The sequence below is a fragment of the Octopus bimaculoides genome, chromosome 5 (genome assembly GCF_001194135.2).
Source record: "Octopus bimaculoides isolate UCB-OBI-ISO-001 chromosome 5, ASM119413v2, whole genome shotgun sequence".
In the NCBI taxonomy this organism is placed as follows: domain Eukaryota; kingdom Metazoa; phylum Mollusca; class Cephalopoda; order Octopoda; family Octopodidae; genus Octopus; species Octopus bimaculoides.
In genome coordinates this window covers 60981355-61006860 of record NC_068985.1, presented here as the reverse complement: position 1 = coordinate 61006860, position 25506 = coordinate 60981355, and the positions used below count along the sequence as shown (strand labels likewise).

Genomic DNA, 25506 nt, shown 5'->3' with positions numbered 1-25506 from the left:
AAACTTTCATTCAAGAGAAAGCTGGTCTTTATGCAAGATAATGCCCTGTCTCATGCAGCGAAGAATTCTAAGGAATACCTGCAGCAAATAGGCTTCTCTGGAGGTCATTTGATGGAGTGGCCACCTTGTTCCCCTGACTTAAACCTGATTGAGAATCTGTGGAGTGTCCTGAAGAGTCATGTTTACCAAGATGGACAGCAGTTTTCAAGTAAAGTTGCTGTCTGGAATGCTATTGTATATGCTGCTCAAAGCATGACATAAGAAGATATCATCACCTTGACAAATTCAATGGATCAGTGCATAAAGATGGTTATTGCACGTGAAGAATCATACATCAAACATTAGGAGCTGTATCACATCATAATCCCATGATTATTTTCATTCGAACGTGTTATTATGTTTACCATTAAGTCCTTTATGAATAATTTTTTTGTTAAACCTTTACTGTTGAATTAAATAAATGTTTGTTCTGATACAATTATCATTTTTATTATATTTGCCTAATAATTTGTGATGGTGAAAATGTTGCTCAATCACAAAAATGGCTGCCATTTGTTGGCATCTGCACAGATCCGATTTATTTTAATAGAATGTGCGTAGATAGGTGTTGCTAACAGTCAGTGGGAAAACAACTGGTTTTGAATGAATATTCATTTATTTATTGAGAGAAGGTTGATTTGTTTAATAATGTGGGACACAGTATATATGTATGTCACTGTGTGGCACCCGGATGGCCCTGGGCTAATCAAAACCTTATCAGTAAATCTGGTAAATAAGCCAAAAGAAACCAGATACACACACACACACACACACACACACACACACACACACACACACACACACACACACACACACACACACACACACTCACACATACAGAGGAAGAGAAAACAACTAGTCATGACAATTCATAAGATATTTAATTATATTGTTTTACATACCTTATTTGATGGTATAAACAATGCATGGATATATTAGATGCACATTAAAGTCTATGAGAAGCCCAGCTTTGCATATAGGATCTGAAGTGATTTTTTGAGAAATTTAGTCATAAAAAATGTGCAGCATATGCCATCAGATATATTGGTGATTAATAGTTATATATTTTGAATTACATAATCTAGATTCATTCTCAAACAAGTAACTTTTAGATGTAAAATTATTGGATGAGAAGATGTCAAAATCAACCTGTCACCATATCTTAATATCACATGATAGTTGTAAATGAACATCACCATCTTACGGTGTCCTTCGTTTTCCATACAAATAGTGTCCTTAAGTTTCTGTAAAAACATGTCTAGTTTTACTTGAAAACAGATGAAGCATGGTAACAGGAAGGGACATCCAACTGTAGAAAATCTGCCTCAGTGAATTCTGTCCATCTCCTGCAAGAATGGAAAAGTGGACATTAAAAGGATGACAACGACACTGTCAATATTAGTGATGCGAATGGAATATAACAGATATGTTCCATCAAAATGTAGAAGTGAAAAATTGTAAAACATACGTGTTTGGTCTATGATAGGATTAACAATCAGATAAACTATTTAACATGTAATCTAATTACAAATCTGAAATTTCATGTCTTTATTAGACTTTATCAATGACAGATGCAGTTGTTTCAGTGGTAGCCCCCTCCAATTTTCCTCTTTTATTAAAATTTCATTTCCATACTTACCTAGTAATATCTTCCTACACTCCACTCCAAGCAACTGAGGTAAGATTGATGTTAAGACTTTAGATTTTGTGTCTTTCTAAAACAGGTCCCACATACTTAGAGTAATGGGTTCAAGGTTTTACCATTTGATCCTTCTTGAGCTGGTTTGGTGTTAATAGTAGGTAATTAGTCCACCTGGCTAGTTAGAAGTTCCAGTGCTACATAATGGGTAGATGCTGATCCTGGGTAAGTTATATAATTAGTCCCTCTGACTAATATACAGGTTAGTAGATGCTTCATGGTCAGTAAATGTTGACCATGAGTAAAGTACATAATTCACTTGACCGACAAGTTCCATTGCCACGTGGTGGATAATTCTTAACCATGGATGCAACATATTATTAGATCACCTGGCTGACAAGAGGTTCCATTGTTATCTGGTAGATGAATACTGATTTGTAAAGTCAAATCAGAATTCAGTTGTAAACTAACATGATTAGAATGTGGTTGGAAACAGTTGAAGGGAAACTAATTCATTTTTAGTGCCCTCTTTGGAAGCCAAAGATGGTCCCAACAGAATTTGAACTTAGGTCATCAAGGCACTGAATTTAGATTGTTATTAAACAACCTGTCGATCATTTTACAAATTCAAGTAGCAGCAGTATATTGATGTTAGTGTAGCCATGTGGTTAAGCAGTTTACTTTTCATGGTTCCACTGCACAGCACCTTAGCCAAGTGTCTTCTGCCATAACTTGAGTGAAGCTGGGTTGGTAGAGATGGCAAGGAAGCTTGTTGAGTGGACTGTGTTTGTTGGTGAGTGGTTGATTTAATGGGTCTCCTTGTTTAACACCACTGACTGGCTTATGGTGGAAGCTTTATAGTAAACTTTGGGACTAGATCTTTGATTTCAGCAAACAATAATTGTTTATTCTAACAGTCATGGAGACACTGCAAAGCATAAAAAGACCATGAGCAATTCTTCAATATACTCAATATAGATCAATTTAAAGAAATTATTTTAATCAAGAGCAGAGACACATCCATTATTGCATGTGGAAGTTTTGAGAGAGAGTGTAGAATGAAGTTTAAAATAGACAATAAGTTATGTGGTGTAATGCAACCTTTTTATTCTATTTTATTTATTTTATCTTCTACTTGTAGCCATGATGGGGCACCGCCTTTAAAGATTTTTAGTTAAATGAATCAATCAACTCCAGTACTTTTTTTAAAGCTTGGTATTTATTCTATTGGTCTCTTTTACTGAACCATTAAGTTATGGGGATGTAAATACCCAACACCAGTTGTCAAGTGGTGGTGGGGGACAAACACAGACACAAAGACATATGCAGGTACACACACACACACACACACACACACACACACACACACACATACATATGATGGGCTTCTTTCAGTTTCTGTCTACCAAATCCACTCACAAGGTTTTGGTTGGCCAGAGGCTACAGTAGAAGACTCTTGCCCAAGGTGCCATGCAGTGGGACTGAACTGTGAACCATGTGGTTGGGAAGCAAGCTTCTTACCACACAACCACACCTGTGCCTATTTATTTATTTATTGTTTTGTAAACTTCCGTTTACATTTGCAGCATGCAATATAATGTTGGCACCTTACCAAATTATTCAGTAAACCACCTATGCCAAACTTCCTAAACAGATGTCAGTTGTCAAATTTTCAACTTCCTCAAGATTTTAGCAGATGGAGGGCACAACTTAAACTGAGTGTTATTTCCTGAGAAACTGATAATTCTTTTTTATTAATTTTATGTCTGCATTCCTGTGTGGTAAAATGTTTGCTTCCCAACCACATGGTTTTGAGTTCAGTCCCACTGCATAGTTCTGGGTTGACCAAAGCATTGTGTGTGGACTTGGTAATGGAAACTATCTATCTATCTATCTGTCTGTCTGTCTGTCTGCCTGCCTGTCTGTCTGTCTGTCTGTCTGCCTACACACACACACACACACACACACACACACACACACACACACACAAGCGTGTGTGTGAAGGCACATGTCTCAGAAGTTAGAATGTCAGGTTTACAATTGTGAGGTTGTGAGTACAATTCTCAGACTGGATGGTGAGTTGTGTTCTTGACCAAGACACTTTATTTCATATTGCTCCAGTTCAATGAACTGTATAAATGAGTTGCAACACTGGCACCACCTTTCCCTTGGACATCTGTGGCATGGAGAGGGCACGCATGAATGACTGCAGGTCTTCCACAAAAACAACCTTCCTTGGACTTGTACCTTGGAGGGGAACTTTCTAGGTGCAATCCCACAATCATTTGTGAGTGAAGGGAGTTCTTACATGTATGTGTGTGTGTGTATGTATATATATATATATATATATATATATATATATATATATAGAGAGAGAGAGAGAGAGAGAGAGAGAGAGAGAGGAGAGAATAAATAGTTATAAAGTGTCCAGGTGGGTACCGTTTGGGAACTCAATTATAATCAAGGTTATAGCTAACCACATTGAGTTGTAACAAGCACCTAGGATTACTTGAGGTAGGCAATCCCAATATATTTCATCCGATGGATAACTCCTGGATTTGCTTCACTGGATTATAGATATTTTACTGAGAGTATATCCAAGACAGAATATAGAGATTAGTAAATCTGCATATTCTTTTATAGCTATAGTCAGTTATTCAACATATTTGGTTTAAATTTATCCAATGCATGTTTCTGCTGCATAGACATCTCAGAAATTGCATTTGCATCCAGCTACTTTCAACTAGTTATTAGTCTACGCAACTAGCTAGCATTATTTTGTTCAGTTACTATAGTTTTTGAGTGAAAAGAATGAGAGAGAAAGATTTGGAAACCTGATATGGCTATAAAAACTGCTATGAGGTTGACCCTAGGCTGACTCTAGGTTTGAATTTCAAATAGAGAATACTAGACCTTTAATTAGGTTGAAGTGTATTTCTTTTTAAACACTAGCCTCAGGTGGATTAGGAATTAGTGAGTTTCAGATATTGCATACAATTACCAGTCACTAATTCAGATATAATTTAACCCTTTAGCATTCAAACTGGCCAGATCTGGCTTCTCACACCTATCCTACAATGTCATTCTGAAATTATGTCTTTCAAGAATTTTGAAATATGTAGTATTAAGTATGGAGTGGGGGATACTAATTAGTACTTGATATAGGCAAACTAGATATTATACTGATAATTACCATGTAAACTCAGGCACTTCCTATTTATGTGGTACTTAATTAAAAATCCTTTCAATGGAAGTATTTGAATGCCCTTTTGTAAAGGTGTTGACATCTTAGGGCTTACTATTAAGCAACTGGTTTCTAGACGTGAAAATATGTATACATATCTATATGTATATGCACACACACACGCACACACACACACACACAGAGTGTGATGGGTAAATTGTCACTATTTTATATTTTTAATTCCACGTATTTGAATTGTTTTTGATTTTGTTGACTACACAGTGTACTAGGGTCAGTTGGGCACTGTCTATGAGGAAAACAGTATCATGACACAGTTCACACTGCCAGAAATTTGGAAACAACATGTTGTACTGCTTGGCATTCACACTGGAATCTCCAATACAAACATTTTAGAGTCTTTGGGTGTCAATCTGAGGTTAGTGCAGAGGATTCGGAAAGAGTTGAATGAGTCTAATGGTGATTATGAAGGCATTTGGAGTGATCACAAGTGATGGCGATGTTATGCTTCCATTCATCTTCCTACACAGCCTCAGACTCAACATGGAGGCCTACATCAAATGCCTGGAGGAGGTAGTGCTGCCCTGGGTCAAGAGGGAGGCTGCTGGACGACCCTGTGTCTAGCATCAGGACTCTGCACCATGTTACGCAAGTAGGAGAACCTAGTCATAGCTGTCAGACAATTTCTGTGACCACATCACCCCTAGCATCTGGCCAGCTTACACCCCAGACTGCAATCCCCTTGATTATTATGTGTGGGGTGCTGTTGAGTGAGAGACCAACAAAACTCCTTGTAATGCCAAAGATGAACTGAAGGCAACGATTATGGTAGCATTCACCAACTTAAACAAGGAGACCATCCAGAAGAGTTGCAGGAGATTCCAAAGTCGTCTGCAGGCTGTGGTTGAAGCAAATGGTGATTTTATTGAATAAATTTACTCTTTAGTATTTCAAAGTATTTTTATGTAATTTTGGTAAATATATCTGTTACAGTGAGACGTCAGTGTTATTTTCATTTTTGCATAATTTAGACAATTTATTCACCACACCCTGTATACACACACACACACACACACACACACACATGTGTATATATTTTTTCCTTTACTTGTTTCAGTCATTTTGACTGCGGCCATGCAGGGGCACCACCTTGAAGGGTTTTAATCAAACTAATTGACTCTAGGACTAGTCTTTTTTAAGTCTAGTACTTATTCTATCAGACTCTTTTGCCAACTTGGTAGGCTATGGGAATGTAAACGCACCAACATTAGTTGTCACGCAGTGGTGAGGGACAAACACAGACACACACATACCTATATATATGATGGGTTTCTTTCAGTTTCCATCTATCATATTCACTCACAGCGCTTTGGTTGGTCTGTCCAAGGCTATAGTAGATGACACTTGCCCAAGGTGCCACAGAGTAGGACTGAACCCGAAACCATATGGTTAGGAAGCAAACTTCCTACCACACATTTACACCTGTTTATATATATATATATATATATATATATATATATATATATATACACACACACACACATATATACACACCACTGGTTTAATGTTCACTTTTCCATTCTGGCATGGTTTGGACAAAATTTGAAGTAGATGTTTCTGTGGCCAGATACCCTTTATGTCAGCAACCTTCACCTGGTTCCAAACAAGCTAATATTTCTCCACAAGCTAATATTTCTCCACAAGCTGTCATGTCTATTTAAAATATTCTGTTCTACTCCAGGCACAAGGCCCGAAATCTTTTTAGGGTAGGGGCCAATCAATTAGATCAACCCCAGTATGCATCTAATACGTAATTTATTGAACCTGAAAGGATGAAAGGCAAAGTTGACCTAAGCAGAATTTGAACTCAGACCGTAAAGACATGAAATACCGCTAAGCATTTCACCCGGTGTGCTAACGTTTCTGCCAGCTCACTGCCTTGTCTATGCAGAATATTGAAAATGGATGACACTTGTGTAACAGTGACTCTCATTTATAGATATCATGTGCTGTCAAGGCAAGGAGACACAAATACACACACTCACGCATTATACTTGCACACACGCACTAATATCAGATATGTATTTGAAACCTAGAATTCTTGTGTAGTGAATTTCCCCAAATTCCTTAAACTAAGTCATCCATGTGTTACACCTACAATAGATGCAGAGGATGAGGTGAAAGACACCTTCTATGAACAGCTGCAAACTGTAGTCAAGAATGTGCACAAACATGATATAGTCATAGTAACTGGTGATATGAATGCCAAGGTTGGAGCCAATAATAAGGGGAATGAGAGAATAATGGGTAAACATGGAACAGGAATTATGAACAGTAATGGCAAAAGGCTTGTAGAATTCTGCAGGATGAATGATCTCATCATCACTGGAACTATATTCCCACACAAGGACCTTGACAAAAACACCTGGACCTCTCGAGATAAAAGAACAACAAATCAAATTGATCGCACACTCGTCAAATGTAAATACTACTCATCAATAAAAAACACCCGGGTCATGAGAGGCGCTCATGTTGCAAGTGATCATCAGCTTGTAAGGTCACAAGTGAAGCTGAAACTTCGGAGACACCTGTACAAGACAAAGACAAACCCAAGAACAAAATATGACACTTGCAAACTACAAAATCAAACAATCAAAAGCAAGTTTATTATGGGACTGAAGAATAAATTTGCTTTGCTTGAGGCGATTCCAGAAGATATTGACATAGAATGGAAATGGAAAATCTTTGATAAAGCATTCAACCAGACAGCCAAAGAAGTACTTGGTGTAAAGAAAAAGAATCAAAAACTGTGGATAGGACTAGACTCTTGGGGAAAGGTTGAAGAGAAGAAACACCTCAAAATTAAAATTGAAAATGCCAAATCCATCAGAATCAAACAGCAGATGCAAATAGAATACAAAACCAAAGACAGAGATGTCAAATCAAATATAAGATCAGACAAGTGTAAATGGGTAGAGAACTTGGGAAACGATGCTGAAAGAGCAGCTAAGAATGGTCAAATGAAAATACTATATGAAATAGCCAAAACAATATGTAATGAAAAACTACATCAAGCATCAGGGTAAAATCACAACAGATGATAAGGGAAAAAAAGACAAGATGGAAAGAACATTTTGAAGAAGTATTAAATAGAGACACTCCACCCAATCCAGTGGAAATTGAAAATATTGTAATTCCAGAGGTGGAGACCATTGACAGCAGCCCTGTAAGCAAAACAGAAATCAAGAATGTAATCAGAAAATTAAAAAATGGAAAGGCAGGAGGAGTTGACATGATAACACCAGAGTTATTGAAGGCAAACATTGAAACATCCACAGACAAACTGCAGAGTATCATAAATGATATTTGGGATCAAGAGAAAATACCTCATGACTTGATCAAAGGACTGATTGTAAAGTTACCAAAGAAAGGAAATCTATCTGAATATGGAAACTGGAGGAGAATAACACAAGTAAAGTGCTAGGAAGAATCATAATTAATAGGATCCAAAATGGTATTGATAAGAAGCTCAGACCTGAACAAGCTGGCTTCCGTGAAGGTGAAAATACCATCAAACAAATATTCATCTTGAGAAACATTATTGAACAGTGCTTAGAATGGCAATCTTCATTGTATATAAACTTCATCGATTTCGGAAAAGCTTTTGATTCAGTTCACAGGGTCAGTTTGTGGGAGATCATGGGGCAGTATGGCATACCAAGCAAAATTATCAACAACATAGTCAAATTAATGTACAAAGATGGTGAATGTGCAGTACTGGATGATGGTGAAATGATAGAATGGTTCCAAGTAAAGACAGGCATAAAACAGGGCTGTGTTATGTCTGGAGGCTTGTTTCTACTCATCATTGACAGGGTGATGAGGAAGACCACCATGAATAACAACCTAGGGATAAGGTGACAAATAATGTCATGCCTAGAAAACCTGAACTATGCAGACGACATTGCTTTTCTGTCTTCCAGCTAATCACAGATGCAACAGAAAACCAACAAAATGTCAAGTCTTACAAAGAGAGTGATATTTAAGATCAATGAGAAGAAGACTAAGACGTTGCGATTGAACAAGAAGACTGACCCCATTCAAATAGGTGAAAAGGACAATGAAATGTAGATGAGTTCACCTATCTAGGTGCAATTGTAAGTAAAGAAGGTGGTGGAAGGAAAGATATGATGAGCAGAATCAATAGAGTCATAAGTGCTTTTATCAAATTGGACAAAGTATGGCGATCAAAACAGTTTGGGAGGGATACAAAAATCAAACTCTACAAAATGCTAGTAGGACCTGTACTTCTTTACGGCTGTGAATCCTGAAAGTACAAAGGTCTGAAGAAAATAATGGAGATAGGGTAGCCAAATATCATATCAATGGATGAACTCAACAAAGTAACCCAAGTTCCCAGGATAAGCCAAGAAGTAAAAAGGAAAAGATGGAATTGGTTTGGACATGTATTGAGAAAGGAACCCAATCATCATTGCATGATTGCCTTGACTTGACAACCTGAGGGGAAAAGAAAAGTTGGTAGACCAAAAACTACATGGAGAAGGACAGTGGAAAAGGAAAGGAATCAAGCTGGATGGTCATCATGGAATGCGGCTAGAAAACTTGCAAAACAGAGGGATAAATGGAAAATGAGTGTGGAGGCCTTATGTGCCAGATGGCATGAGAGGATAGATAGAATTTCTCCTGCAAACCTCCAATATCTATATGTAGCTAGCTGTCTGTCTGCCTGCCCCTTTTCCCATACACACACACATGCAGGCACATACATACACTCTCTCACACAAGCAGTCATTACATATATTTTTGAATTTTTTTTCCAACAAAATTTGTCACTTTTTGAAAATTTTATATTATTTTTTACGAAGCTGGCAAATCTGTTCAATGGAGAACTGATAACACATATAGCGACCATTCTACCACTAACTGGCAAATCTTCACTTAAAAACCCAATGTTTAGACATGCTGTTTCTTTTCTCTGTTTCTCTTACCATTATTACAACAGCCACTGTTCATCTGACCTTCAAAACTGTATAGCTCCTCACCTTCTCACTCTTCACCAGATACATCTGTCTTTTATGTTTTTTCATGTCATCTCAGATCCTACATCAAATACTCTTATTAATTATTCCTCCCCATCACTGCCACCCTGATGAAATCTCTCTCTTTCTCTGTTACATTGACCTAGAGAGCTTGACACTCAATATTAATGAGGATAACCAGCCTGTGATGACCAATGTAATGTCATGACCACAGTGCTTTAGCTTCCCTTACTAACTAAAAGAAACAAAACAGATATCTGGTTTGTGTCATTATTATTGTCACTAATGATTGTCATTGTAATATTAACAATTTATTTAAAATAATTACATTTGGTATCTTATTATGTAGTATCACTTCTGTTGTTTTGTTTGTTAAATTATATATATTCCTGTCTTCTTTTAAAACAGGGAGCATGTTATGTCTTGGACGTTCCAATTACTTTCGCTTCAATCACCCTCAAGAAGCTAAAATGATTAAAAGTGCTATGCCTGACTGCCGTATATCTATGGTTCCTTTAAACTTTCTTCATGGTAAGTAATGAAATATTTAAAATGTCTTGATTGAAATATTATTACAATTATAATTGTTCATAGATGAAATAGTTTTAAAACAATATTATGTTCCAACCAGTTTAATTCCAGATCATAGTCATCATCATAAGGTGTAAACGTGTCAGACTGGAACTGGGTACCTTTAATACACAACTAAGGGCAATAATGTTCATGTGCAACTAGTTGCACTTGTGCTGGTGGCTTAATGGGTAAGTGTGTTATTATCCTTAGTGCAGAATTAAACATTACTTCTTCAAATCTAGTCTGATGTACATTGAAGTATGACATTTGATGACATGAACAATGGAACCTCTATGTGGCTGTTTGGACTGCTACAAGTAACAGCTAAATCTGCTTCAAATGACACCCATCAATCTTAAAAAAGGAAGGATGTGTCGTACATCTAGAAGTACATTATTCTGTGTTTGAAATGTAGATGGTCATTGTTCGAATGTCTTTGATCATAGGGTTGCTCATTCATGGCTGACCTGTGTCTAAACAACATCAAGATTTAGTGTTGATGTTATTGTAAGAAAAACTTTCATCTGTAAAGAAATGGTCATTTAATTGTTCATTAAATAAGAATATAATTAGGATAATTTATTGTGTCTGGGGGCAGTCATTCTCTTTTAGTGCCTTATTAATTTAACACAGTCACCAGTCTGATTTCCACTCATTAACTTATTTATTTTTACTAAAATTTTTGTTGCATCTTGCAACCTTTTCAATTGCCGTTGACTCTGTCCGTTATCAGAACTGGGTTTTTGTTTCTCTTGTGCACAATAAATATTCTGAATATTGTTGCAGAATCTCATTCTGTTTTCTTGTAATTAATGAACAGACTTTGTGTCTTTATAAGAATCACAGATTTCTGTTTGTAAGTTCTTTGCATCACAGACAGAAACATAAAGTGCAATTTACATTATGGAAAAATTTTTAAAAAGTAAGAAAAAAAATGAAGACCCCAGTCAAGTGAGAGAATGGTGAAAAATAATGTCATTAATTCTTGATGCCATACAACAGTAAAAGTTATATATAAGAGCAAGTGTTTATAATGTGAGTTAACACTGAACTTTCTCAGCATAAACTTTGTCCCTTACTCATTATCCACTGAGCATTTGTTCTTCATTCATTATATTCACCCTTCAAGGTGGCAAACTGGCAGAAACGTTAGCATGTCGGGCGAAATGCTTAGCAGTATTTCATTTGTCTTTACGTTCTGAATTCAAATTCTGCCGAGGTTGACTTTGCCTTTCATCCTTTCAGGATCAATAAATTAAGTACCAGTTGTGTACTGGAGTCGATCTAATCAACTGGCCCCCTCTCCAAAAATTTCAGGCCTTGTGAAAGAACCGCACTCCCTGGTTCTTTTGCCCTCATTATTTCTACTCACCTTGTACTTTGAGAGTCTACACAGACATCTCATCAACTTTATTTTTATTTCTTTCTAACCCCATCCTAATCATCCACCTCCTCTCTTCTGAAATATGCATTCAGCAAGAAATCAATTTTCATCTGACCCCTCACTTCCTAGCATAAAGCTACCTCTCTTGGAGTTAGTAGTCTTGCTAGTTGCATGGGGAACTCACTAGTGTTGGTGCCCCCCCCCCCAAAAAGCACCTGATATACATTGTATATTTGTTGGTGCTAAGAAGGGCATCCAGTCATAGAAAAACATGCTAAAGAAGACTGTGGAGCACAATCAATTTCTTAGATTTGTTGGTTCATGTTGAACCATCCAACCCATGCCTGCATGGAAGATGGACATTAAATGATGATGATGATGATGTCAGAAGTTTGTTTTCTCTCAAGATATAAATTTTCTAATTCATTTTAAGGTTTTGTAGAGGAGGTTTAATAACAGTGAAACCTGTTCAGAATTGTCTCCATATTTACAAAAGATCAGTCATTTGGTCCCCACTGTATTTTCAATCAATTTGAATTTGGGAGTTTTTGCCTTTCTTGGCAAGAATTATAAATGTTTATCATTTTCTTTTCATTATATGTGAAATGTTAATTTGTTTTTGCCTTGGCTCACCATATTAAACAAGTTAATCCCCACATAAACCCACATGGTAAGTTTATGTCACTATTAAGTTGGTGTTTAGAATATAATGGCTTAAAAGTTTGTTGTTTAAGATGTAACATAAATGAAAGGTGACGTTTAGAGTATAAGTTAACATGAAGGTTGGTATTAATAACACAACGAATGTTCTTACATGAAATTATGACAGAAAATTTTAATTTCAGTTTGGAGATTTTTAAATGAGAGATTTTTCTCTCCAAAAATATGAAAAGTGCCTCAAGGGAGTTAGTAAGGAAAAAATTTATTTTGTCTCTATTGACATAATTAATGATAGTCAAAGGTGACTAAAGAGGGGAATCTCAAAACAACACCACTACCATAAAAGAAGGCCATGCTTAAAAATGATCAGATATTTAAGATTATTGGTGTTTTATATTTTTTTAAATTTATTTTTTAAGCCAGTTTCTCAGTTTGTGAAATGTAAGGCAATCAGTTGAAGTGCCTTGAAAATACTTAAAGTTTTGTTTGTCAGCCATCTGAGGTGAAAAAGAACAACTGAATAAGTGGGGAGATAGAGGTGGGGGGGCAGAAATAGATATACAGACAGATAGATATATGGCAGAGGGAGAGAGAGAGTAAGGTAATTAGTTATTTTTGTTAGCATGATAGGCTGACCCAAATATAGAGAGCACAACTAATATGCTTGACTATTGTTTTACTTAATCTTTTGTTAAGCTTGGTGTTGGTGTGATGGCATGACATTATAGCCAAGTTTGACAAGGTGATACTTCACTCACTCACCCACCAGATTAGCTGACCCCTTCCCTCTTTTTTTTTTCTGAGACACTTTTCTTCTTTAGCTCTCTTTAACATTAGAACAGCTGCTGTTTCTTCTTGATCAACAGGGGCCCTTTTCGGTTCTCTACACAGATTTATTCTTTCATACACACACACACACACACACACATATTAGTAAAATGACTGTCCTCCTGTGTTCCCTGGTAAGTAAAGGAAAAACCCTTTCATGTTTTAGTCTCTTCTCAAGAATCTGTATTGATATGACATCTCTCTCTCTCTTCTCTCTGTGATTACATTAAATGCTTAGTATCAGTTACGTTTGTAACATTATAGGTTAGGTGTGGTGTTGGTGGTGGCAATAGAGGGGTAAGGTGGGGCAGACTGGGTAGAAACAGTGTCAGGTTAACTATCTTTGCAGTGTTTTCTTCTATTCCGTGGGTGTTGGCTTTGTTTTTCACCTCCCTGTAATTGATAAGATAGCTGCCTGTTGTTTAGCCCATGATCAAATAGGCCTATGATCAGACCACAGTGCAATTGAAGGCCTTCCAACCATTATCCTGTCTTTTTCTCCAAGCGGCAATTAACTTTAGACCACTTTATCTAATCTATGTTCATAAAGTATGATTTGAGGGTGAGGTGGCTATTTTTTCTAGCTAGTCCATAAAGAGTGTATGCTTCAAATACAGTGAAATTGTGACCATCCTATTTTCTTAGTACTACAATATCAATTTCACTTTTGTTTTTTAATTATCCCTTTGGAACTCAATATGCTTTCACTGAATTATGTTTTACAAACACCTCCTCCACATCTCTTTTCTTTTGGAAAAAAAGATTATTTAATCAAACAGAAGATGATATAGTACAGTGGTTTTATCTTTTTATTTATTTCAGTCATTAGACTGCAGTTATGCTAGGGCACTGCTTTGAAGAATTTTAGTTCAACGAACTGACCTCAGTTCTTATATTTTTTTATTATCTTAAGCCTGGTATAGTGGTATTTCGCCCATTGCTACATTCTGAGTTCAAATTCTGCTGAGGTTGATTTTGCCTTTCATTCTTTTGGGGTCAATTAAATAAGAACCAGTTATGCACTGGGGTCGATGTAATCGACTTAATCCCCTCCCCCAAGCTGTCCTTGTAGTAAAAATTTGAAATCATTATTTCAAACCTGGTACTTATTTTATCAGTCTGTTTTGCTGAACTGCTAAGTTATGGTGACATAAACACACTGACATTGATTGTCAGGTGTGTGTTGGGGTGGACAAAGACACACACACACAACGGGCTTAGTGCAGTTTCCATCTACCAAATCCACTCACAAGACTTTGGTCAGCCTGAGGTTACAATAGTACTTGCCCATTAGATTAGCATATACATGGCTGAGTGTTCCACAGATACACATACCATTTATGTAATTCTCAAGTAGAATCAATGTGAATGTATATGTGACAAGACTGGTATGGTCTCCATCTAGTTAATTTCTCTCGCAAGGCTTTGGCAACACATATTTATTTAAGGTACCGTGACCTGGTAATGAACCCTGGACTGCATTGGGTGAAGTCAACTTCTTGAACTCTTCACCATTTCTTATACCCCTGCATCCATTTAGACAACATACACTGACATTTGCACACATTTTTACATCCATAGCACACATAGTTGCGTGTGTGTGTGTGTATGCATTTGTACCATTGTCATAATTGTTTTAATGTGCACTTTACCATGTATTTATATCTATATATCAGTACGTGTGTGTGTGTAAACATACATACACACAAATACATATTCATACATGTATAAATATATAAACACACATATATACATCATCATCACAAGTACATACATCATCATCATCATTTAACGTCCGTTGTCCATGCTGGCATGGGTTGGTCTGTTTGACCAAGGCTGGCAAACTGAAAGCCTGCACCAAACTCCAGTCTGATTTGGCATGGTTTCTATCGCTGGATGTCCTTCCAAATGCCAACCACCCCAAGAGTATAATGGGTGATTTTACATGCCACCAGCACTGGTGCTATTTGTGTGACACCAGTATCTGTCACAAATACAATTTTACTTGGCTTGATGGGTCTTCTTAAGCATGGCATAATACCAAAGGTCTCGGCCATTTGTTATCGCCTCCATGAGGCCCAACACTTGAAAGGTGCTTTTCACATGCCACCAGCATTGGCCACCTTGCCTCCATGAGGCCCAGTGCTCAAAAGGTGCTTTTTATGAGCCACTGGCACGGGTGCCAGCATTGGCCACAACACTCAGCTTCACATGTCTTTTCAAGCACAGCATATCGCCAAAGGTCTCAGTCACTAGTCATTGCCTCTGTGAGGCCCAAAGTTCGAAGATCATGCTTCACCACCTCATCCCATGTCTTCCTGGATCTACCTCTTCCACAGGTTCCCTCTACAGTTAGAGATTGGCACATCTTTACACAGCTGTCCTCATCCATTAGCATCATATGACCATACCAGCACAGTTGTTTCTCTTGCACACCATATCTGATGCCTCTTATGCCCAACTTTTCTCTAAAGATGTTTACAGTCTGACATTGCTCATCCAGATTCATACTGGCTTCATTGCTTTCAAGCTTACACATGTCCTCAGCTGTCGCAGCCCGTGTTTCACTGTCATGTAGCATAGCACACAGGCATCATACAATCTGCCTTTCACTCTGAGAGAGAGGCCCGTTGATGCCAGCAAAAGTAGGAGCATTCTGAATTTTTCCCAGCCTACTCTTATTCTCACAGTTACACTCTCAGAACATCCACTTCTGCTACTAACTTGGTCACATAGATAATGGAAGCTATTTACTACCTCTAGCGTACCTCCTTGGCAGTCGATAGAGTCTATTTTCTGTACATTTTTGGTATTTATTGTGCATGTGCATCTTCCACACAAAAACTATTTTCCTTGTTAACCTTCCTCTGATATTGCTGCACCTCTTATGTGTTCATAGCTTATACCAGGTACATCTTATAGAGTTTCTACCTACGCCTTTTCTACAGATCGAACAGGGCCATCTACCTGAAGGGATTTGTGATTTGTCTGCCTTCCTACTTACTAAGACTTTGGTTTTTACTAAGTTAACTCTAAGGCCCTTCGATTCTAGACCTTGCTTCCATACCTGAAATTTTGTCTCTAGTTCTGGTAGTGACTCAGCAATTAGTGCAAGGTCATCAGCAGAGGAGTTCCCAGGGGCAGCCTGTCTTAAATTCTTCTGTTGCTGCCTGTAGAACTATGATGAACAAGAGGGAGCTGAGGACGGATATATATATATATATATATATATATATATATATATATATATATATATATATACACACTAACTATTCAGCGATTTAACATATACCTCATTCAGAGATTTAACATTGCTATATATATATATATATATATATATATATTGAGAGAGAGAGAGAGCATTTTTATGGGTGCAGTTGTGGCTGTGTGATAAGAAACTTGCTTCCCAACCACATCGTTCTGGGTTCGGTCCTACTACATGGCACCTTGGGTAAGTATCTTCTACTATAGCCTCGGGCCGACCAAACCCTTGTGATTAGATTTGATAGACGGAAACTGAAAGAAGCCTGTTGTATGTATATATATATCTGTTTGTGTGTCTGTGTTTGTACCCACACCCCATCACTGCTTGACAACCAGTGCTTGTGTGTGTTTACATCCCCATAACTTAGTGGTTCAGCATAAGAGACCAATAGAATAAGTACTAGGCTTAAAAAAAAATAAGTCCTGGGGTCCACTGTTTGACTAAAACCCTTCAAGGCGGTGCTCCAGCATGGCCGCAGTCAAATGATTAAAACAAGTAAAACAATAAAATAGTATCCATTCATTTGAATTTGAAATGAACTAGTTCACCTCAGTCATTGGAATAATGGATTGTAAGTATATTTCTAAGTATGTGCTGCCAGCTTCACTGAACTGGCAATCCCTTAACACTCTTCTTGTCCACTCAACTGTATTATATAGATAATATATAAAGGTTGGTAAAGGGGAGGTTTGAGAGTGGAAATTAATTGGATTATTATTTGGTTTCACCTGAAAAAAATACCAGCTTCCTACTTATGTAGATCATTGAGATTTAGTGGTGGCTTTACTTATATTTCAGTGATCATTGCTATTACTACCACCATTATCATTGTCACCATCACCTTCCTGTTTGTCAAATGTTAATAACTTTTACTGGTTTATATTGTTAGTTTATTGTTATAGTTTGGGAAAGTCATTTTTTTCTTGCCAAATAAACACATACACTATAGTGCATGTGTTTATTGGGGAGGGGGATGACAGGCGCAGGCATGGTTGTGTGGTAAGAAGCTTACGTCCCAACCACATGGTCCTGGATTCAGTCCCACTGCATGACATCTTGGGCAAGTGTCTTCTACTATATAGCCTGGGCTATATGGTAGAAGAGTCGATTTGGTAGATGGAAACTGAAAGAAGCCTGTTGTGTATATATATGTATATCTTTATGTGTCTTTGTGTCTGTGTTTGTCCCCCATTACCACTTGACAAATGGTGTTGGTGTGTTTATGTCCCTGTAATATAGCCGTTCAGCACAAGAAACTAATAAAATAAGTACTAGGCTTTAAAAAAAAAAAAGTCCTAGGGTTGATTTGTTCAACTAAAATCCCTCAAGGTGATGCTCCAGCATGGTGGCAGTCAAATGACTGAAACAAGTAAAAGAACAAAAGAAAATCCCGAAATATAATGATATTTGTTTCAACACACATTTTTACATCAGGAATCTTTCAAGACAAACTCATAATTGTTAGTTGGCATCATTATGATATGTGTAATGGAAGGATAATATAAAAGAACAAGTTTGTTGTTTGTATAGTAAGCTATACAAATTCTTTTGGTTCCCTGTAATTCAGACCACTTCATAGCACCAGCTGACAAAATGAAAAAAAATGTTGCCCTGCAGGATGGCAAGGGGGATGCACTGGAACAGCCACTGAGCTCACATTTGCAGATAGCATCTCCGCCCCAATGGTGGTGAGCAGGAATAGGGAATATTATCTCAGCCTATGCCCCTCAGCCGGGGCTACCGGATGGACAGAAAGACCAATTTTATGACACCCTCTTGCAGACTACCTCATCAACAAATGACAGGGACCTTCTCTTTGTGGCTGGCGACTTCAATGGGCATGTTGGACAACATACAGGGGGCTTCCATGGCGTACATGGAGGCTATGGTTTTGGTTCCCGCAATGAGGAGGGAACCAAGTTGCTGGAGTTCTGCGATGCAAATGACTTTATGGTTTGCAATACTAACTTCAGGAAACCTGCCCGTCACCTTGTCACCTACCGTTCTGGCAGACTAGCCAAATTGATTACATCCTCGCCAGAAAAAGGGAAAGATGGCTGCTTATAAATGTCAAAACCTCCTCGGGCGAAGAATGTACCACACAATGTAGAAGACAAGTGGAGGCTTCTATGGGACAACCTGCTGAGGGTCACTGACCAGATCTGTAGATGGTGCAAAGTCCCCTCTTGACCCAAAATAACATGGTGGTGGAACAATGTTGTTGACAGGGCTATTAGACAAAATAAACAGGCTTGGAAAGACTGGAAGAACGGTGGTAGCAGGGAAGTGTATCAGACTGCCAGAAGGGAAGCTCAGAGGGGAAACAGATAAGAAAAAAATTGCCAATGATCTGTGCCGTGAGGACCAAAGACTTGAGGTATTTTGTGTTGCAAGACAGTCTTTGATAGAGAATCGTGATGTCGTGGGAGAGAAATGTGTTCGCATGGATGATGGTACGCTTGCACTAAACGAAAGGTTGCTCAATAAAGAGAATGAATGAGAGAAAGAGAGTCTACTGAATGTTGACCCAACAGAGGGACCAGCTATCCGAGTTATCTATTAAGAGTATGAAGACAGGGAAAGCCCCCGGCCCATCAGGAATCACTGCAGAGATGCTCAAAATATTTGGCTGTGTTGGCTATAGCCTAGTCACCCATATAGTTAACCAGGTGATACACGAAGGAATAATACCCAATGACTGGTGTAGCAGCACCATAGCCAACTGCTACAAAGGTAAAGGTGACGCTTTAGATACAAATGGTTACAGAGGTATGTGTGAACTTGATACCTAATGTATGTTAGAGTACAGAAGGAACTGATATTGGCACTGAAGAAAGTGATAGTATGGAAGCTTGAAGTAATGTCTAATATTCATCCATTTGATTTTTTTCTACCTAGTTATCATCTCATCATCCAATTGTGGTGGGCTAACAGATTTGTCAGAGCATTGGGAAAAATACCTTTTTGATATTTATTTTGCCTCATTAGACGCTGACTTCAAATATCACCAAAATCAACTGTGCTGTTTATTCTTCTGAGGTTGAGTATATAAAAATATTAATGAAGTGCAGTAGTAATTTCATTGGTTTACTTCTCCTTCCCTCTCTCAGAAAAAAAATTTCTGACCTTGTGCCTATGCTAAAGCTTGTGCTGGCAGAATCATTAGCACACTGGGTAAAATGCTTAGTGTATTTTGTCTGTCTTTATGTTCTGAGTTCAAATTCAGTTGAGGTTAACTTTGCCTTCTGTTCATTCAGGGTCAATGAAATAAGTACCAGTTGAGCACTGAGGTTGATGTAATTGACTAGCTACCCCCACCCTCAACCATTTCAGGCCATGTGCAGTAGGAAGGATTCCTATTATTGTCCAAGTCAAAGATGCCACTCAGGTGTATCATAGGTCAGTAGAAATGAGATTTTAAATAAGATTGATGCAGTGACCATCACCACTAGAGATGTGATATGTTTGTAGTCAGTGTTTGAAATGACTACTGAGTCTGAAGTTGAGATTTCCTTGAAGTGAATTAGATGATACACTCCTGTGTTTTTTTGTTTTTTTTTCCAGGAATATAGCTCCTCTTCTAATACATGAAACATTGGTTATTAAAAGTGCTTCTTTATAAAATTCCATCTTTAAAAATGGATTGAGGAAATGTGTTATGAATTTACTGTTGTTTTTATTAAGCTCCAGGTGAGTGCTTAGACCTATGACCAAAGGTATTCCAACTGACCATCCTGAAGATAAAATCTCATCATGACCCTGACTGTAGCTAATAGGATAGTAGAGTGGATACGAGAGTGTGATTTGACAGATTTGACTACTCTTTCTTGCTATATCTTGTGTCATTCACTACTTAATCAGTTGTTTACAGAAAATCAACCATGGATTATTTAACCTCATCAGATATTTACCATTCTAAGACTTCCGATTTATTCCTGTATATATCAGAAGATAAAACAGATGATCAACAGCTGAAATGATGGCCAAATGACAAGAATTTAACATATTTGAAATAATAAAAAGAAAAAAAAGGCAATGCTTGTCTCTAACTCTACATCACTTAATTTACTGTTGTTGACTTTCTATTCTTCTATACAATTTGATTTTTTCCTTTGTTTTTTTTTTTGCTTTTCCAAACCTAATTTCTTCCCCTACTACCTTTTAATTGTAAATCCCCAACTCCAGTCTTCCTTTAACATCACCTTCTTCTTCCTCCACTCCTCCCAAACTATGTGAAATATCTCTGCCATCATAAAGTTACACTCACATACTGATGAACACACACACACACACACACACACACACACCTGTTCATACCTTTCTGAACACCAGGCATTTTCATTGACCTCACTTTTTCTGTTGCTGCTGGCACATCCTCACAATTATTGATATATTTCATACATACATGTGTGTGTGTGTGTGTGCAGTGTAATTTGTTCCATTTTTGTACTTTATTACATCCATACTTAGTAATTCAAATATTCTCCTCTCCAAACAATTTCACTGGAGAGGGTTTTTTTTAAAAATATTATTGTTAGTCATCGATAGTTTTTACTGTTAGTAGTGGAGGTGGTAGTGATGGTGATTATAATGGTGTTTGACAAAAAGTACAGAAACCAGTCAACCACAAAATGAAACCTACCTGTATGTAATTACACACAAATGAATATATGTGCATACATATCTATACATATACATAATTCAGAGAGAGAAAAATGACAGTATTTATAATAAGAGTTACAAACTAAAGCTATGTATCTCTTACTCTGCCTCTCTCCCTCTCTACACACTCATTAAATTAATATATTTGTAAACAACTATTTGAGAGCAAATAAAAATATCAGTGTGTATGCGTGTATAGGTTTGTCTATATGTTTGGGTATATGTGCAAGTACATGTATGTATGTGGGTATATATGTTTACAACTGTATATATGAGCGAGTGTGGATGGAGGTGACTGGCTGTTTGTGTGTAGGTATATGCATGTATATATAGGTGAGCATGTATATATGTCTGTTGTGTGTGTTTATACTTCAAAATGATTTACTGAGTAATTCAGTATTTTCTCAAGTAATTTAAGCAACTTTCCTTCTTTCCTTTCTTTCTCTCTTTTAGCTTTTATTTCTTTTGCTTATATTCTGATATTATTGTCGTCTTTCTCTTAATGGTATTTATATACGAACAGGTGTACACACAAACACACACACACACACACACACACACACATATATATTAGTGTATGTATGTATAAAACTTTGACTTCCTAAACCAAGATAACAATTACTACTTGTGTTCCCCCAGTAAGTAAATTAACACTGCTATATTTCACTACATCCTCCCTACCTCTTTCTCTCTCTTTCTCTGTGTCCATCACTTCACCCTTTGTGGCTGGTTACTTCAACTGTAAAAAAAAAGACTATCTTGATTATTTCTACCTGATTGACCAATGTGATGTTTGTTACTTGATGTGGGACCAGTGGTTTACAGTTCAGTTGAGATACCCATTGGGAATTAATGATGTTTTGTTGTGGGTCCATTGGTAGGTCACTATCCTGATATTTATTTGCTTAAATAGTGTAACACTTTACAGTGCATACATAGGTTTGTAGATATGTGTTTATAAACTATATGTATATAATTATGCGTATATATGTGTGTGTTTAAACTATATGTATATAGTTATTTGTGTGTGTGTATGTAAAAATTTATGTATATCTGTGTGTAACTATGCATGTATATAAATATGTATATGTGCATATGTATATATAAACTACATGTATATAGTTATGTACATGTGTGCATATATGTATATAGTTATATGCATATGTATGTATAATTATATGTATAAGTGTGTATAACTACATGTGAAAGTGTTCTTCATAAATGTCTCCATTAATTTATCTTCGAAAAACAAAACATGGATGTAAGAAAAAGAAACATCTCAAAGCAACAAAAAATCTCCACCAGGAAGCTTCTGTATGAAAGTTTAAGCAACTAGAAATAACAGCCAAATCACACCCTTCTTGCATCTTTCTTAGCAAGAAAAACAAAAATATAAAGCATATTTTGGATCTAATTAGGGAAAAGTGGGATGGACTTGTTTGCAAAGCCTTTAATTATATGTTGTTAATATGGGGCTAAATGACAGCGACAATGAAACTTAACTGAATATTCCATATTTCCCCACATAGTTTTGTGTGTGTGTGTGTGTGTGTGTCTTTTCTACGATGTGGTAATGCATATAACACATCTTCTACCTAGTCTACACAAGACATCTTTCTCATAAGGCAGTTTGTAAGAGTTACTCTGTTGGAAGTAATACTTCCTTATTTATATTTTTACATTCTGACTGATGGCATCTTGTAGTTTGCCTAGTCAAGTATGTTTGGTTTTCAGATTGGTGCCTCCACTTACCATCACCATCACCTCCTCCTGTACAGGAATTTACCTTACGTTGTTCACTTTGTACAAAGTGATCTGTGAGGTGTTGCTCGTTGTTGGTGTTAAACATTAATTATATATGACATTGTTTGAGCAGTAGCATCATTGGTTCCAAATTTGCAGTGAGTCAATCACTAGTTTACTTCATATATGGTACGAGAGTGTCTGTAACTTAGTGCAAAGCAAATATCACAAATGATCTTTTTGAAACATGCTAATTAATTTATTTTCTTGTCAATATTTACATCATTCATTAATACACATTACTCGTATATATAAACACACACTTACACCAATATATATATATATATATATATATATATATATATAAAAATCAAAAAAAGCAACACGGATTTTAAAGGTTATTGCAGTATGCACGTTTCATGCTACTCCATTTATTTAAGTAATGCGAGCATTACATTAAATGCAAAATGCAGAGCAATCTTCAGCTGCACAAGGATATAGAAAATTTACTGAAAACTGCAGCAGAATGGACATATTACTGTTGTGGCAACATTTAAAAGTGGGAGGAAGAATACATAAAAATCCATCTTGACATAGCCAAGGCTAGCCTTGGCTATGTCAAGATGGATTTTTATGTATCATTCCTTTACCATCTCATTATCTCGTGTGTGTGTGTGTGTGTGTATATATATCTATATCTATCTGTCTGTATGTCTGTCTGCCTGCCTGTCTATCTATATACACAGGGATTTGACAAAATAATGGAAACACGTAGCGTCATAATTTTGAAATATCTATAAAACCATCAAAAGCTTGTTTATTTTTATGTTTTTTTATTTATTATTAGTGTTGCTTAATATGTTTTGCTAAAATTGCTGTTTCTTTTCAGATATCATTAGAAAAAGGTAATTAAAATTCATTAAAATGACAGATCTATTGGACTTTCAAAGTGGTCAAATTGTTGGTGCTCATATGGCAGGCGCTAGCATAACAAAAACTGCCGAAATGTTTAGTGTATCAAAAAGTACTGTCTCAAAAGTAATGACGGCCTTTGAGAAAGAGGGGAAAACCTCCTTGTTGAAACAAAACTCCTGAAGAAAACCAAAAACTTCAGACTCTTACATGAATTATTAGAAAAGATCACAAAAGTACAGCTCCCAAAATTACTGCAGAGCTTAATGACCACCTCGAGAACCCAGTTTCCACAAAGACTGTTCGCTGGGAGTTGCACAAAGCTGGATTTCACAAGACGGCTGCAATCAGAAAACCACTACTTTCAAAAACAAATGTTGCAAAGCATTTAGTGTGGAGTAAAAACCTACAGAATTGGTCCTTAGAGCAGTGGAAGAATGTTATTTTCTCAGACGAGTTATCCTTTACATTATTTTTGATCACCGGCCAAATATATATGTGGAGACAGCCAAAAGAAGCATTTGACCCAGACTGCCTTCTTCCAACTGTTAAATATGGAGGAGGATCTGTAATGATTTGGGGAGCTATATCTTGGAAATCTGCCAGCCCAATGGTTTCCCTTCATGGCAGAATTAATAGTCAAGACTATTTAAGCATTTTATCTGATCAAATTCATCCTATGGTTGTAGAACTGTTTCCGGAGGGAAACACAATCTTTCAGGATGATAATGCACCAATTCACACAGCTAAACTTGTTACTGAATGACACAAGGAACATTCTACTGAAGTTGAGCATCCTATCTGGCCGCCACAGTCCCCAGATCTCAATATCATTGAACATTTATGATGCATTTTAGAAAAACAAGTAAGGAGTAGATATCCTCCACCACCATCACAACAAGAATTGGAGACTGTTTTAGCTGAAGATTGGAGAAAAATTCCTTTGGAAACAATTCAAACTTTGTACGAGTCCATAACTTGTAGAATTCATGCTGTAATTACTGCCAAAGGTAGTCCTACCCCATATTAAAATACATTTATTTGAAATTTTAAGGTGTTTCCATTATTTTGTCCAACCCCTGTATATATATATACTAGCAGAGCGACCCGGCGTTGCCTGGGAATGAAATTGTTGCTTATTGGTACTTGGAAACTTTTACGATAATTACAATGGGGATTAAATGAAAAAAAATTCACACAGCGAATATACCGCGTTATTGTTTCACTGTCATATACACAGATATACATTGACGCATGTCAGTCGAAAAGTGAAAGTGTAATAGTAATACTTACTTTAACACTCAATGGTTTTACACTTTTGTATGACATATACATACTATTCATGTAAGTGCTTCTTCATATACTATGTTTTCTGTCTTGCCATGTTTATCACTGAGAATGTAGAGGTTCTTTTCATCTCCAACTCTAGAACATCCAACATACAGCTGACCATGTGAGAAGCAAGGTTGAAGGAGGTTAAGTCCCACCACCTTTAGAGATTGACCTTGTGCTTTGTTGATAGACATTGCAAAGCTAAGT

The 25506-nt window shown here is 36.9% G+C and overlaps 1 protein-coding gene across 6 annotated transcripts in view; it reads left to right on the top strand.

Moving 5' to 3' along the window:
• The window catches only part of LOC106869304 (pleckstrin homology-like domain family B member 1), a 462567-nt gene that overhangs the window by 230597 nt on the left and 206464 nt on the right, over nucleotides 1–25506 (top strand). For all 6 annotated transcript variants that reach the window (XM_052967731.1, XM_052967733.1, XM_052967734.1 and 3 more), the window contains one exon: nucleotides 10349–10471. In XM_052967731.1, coding sequence (XP_052823691.1) covers nucleotides 10349–10471 — 123 coding nt within the window. The remainder of the gene's footprint in view (nucleotides 1–10348; nucleotides 10472–25506) is intronic.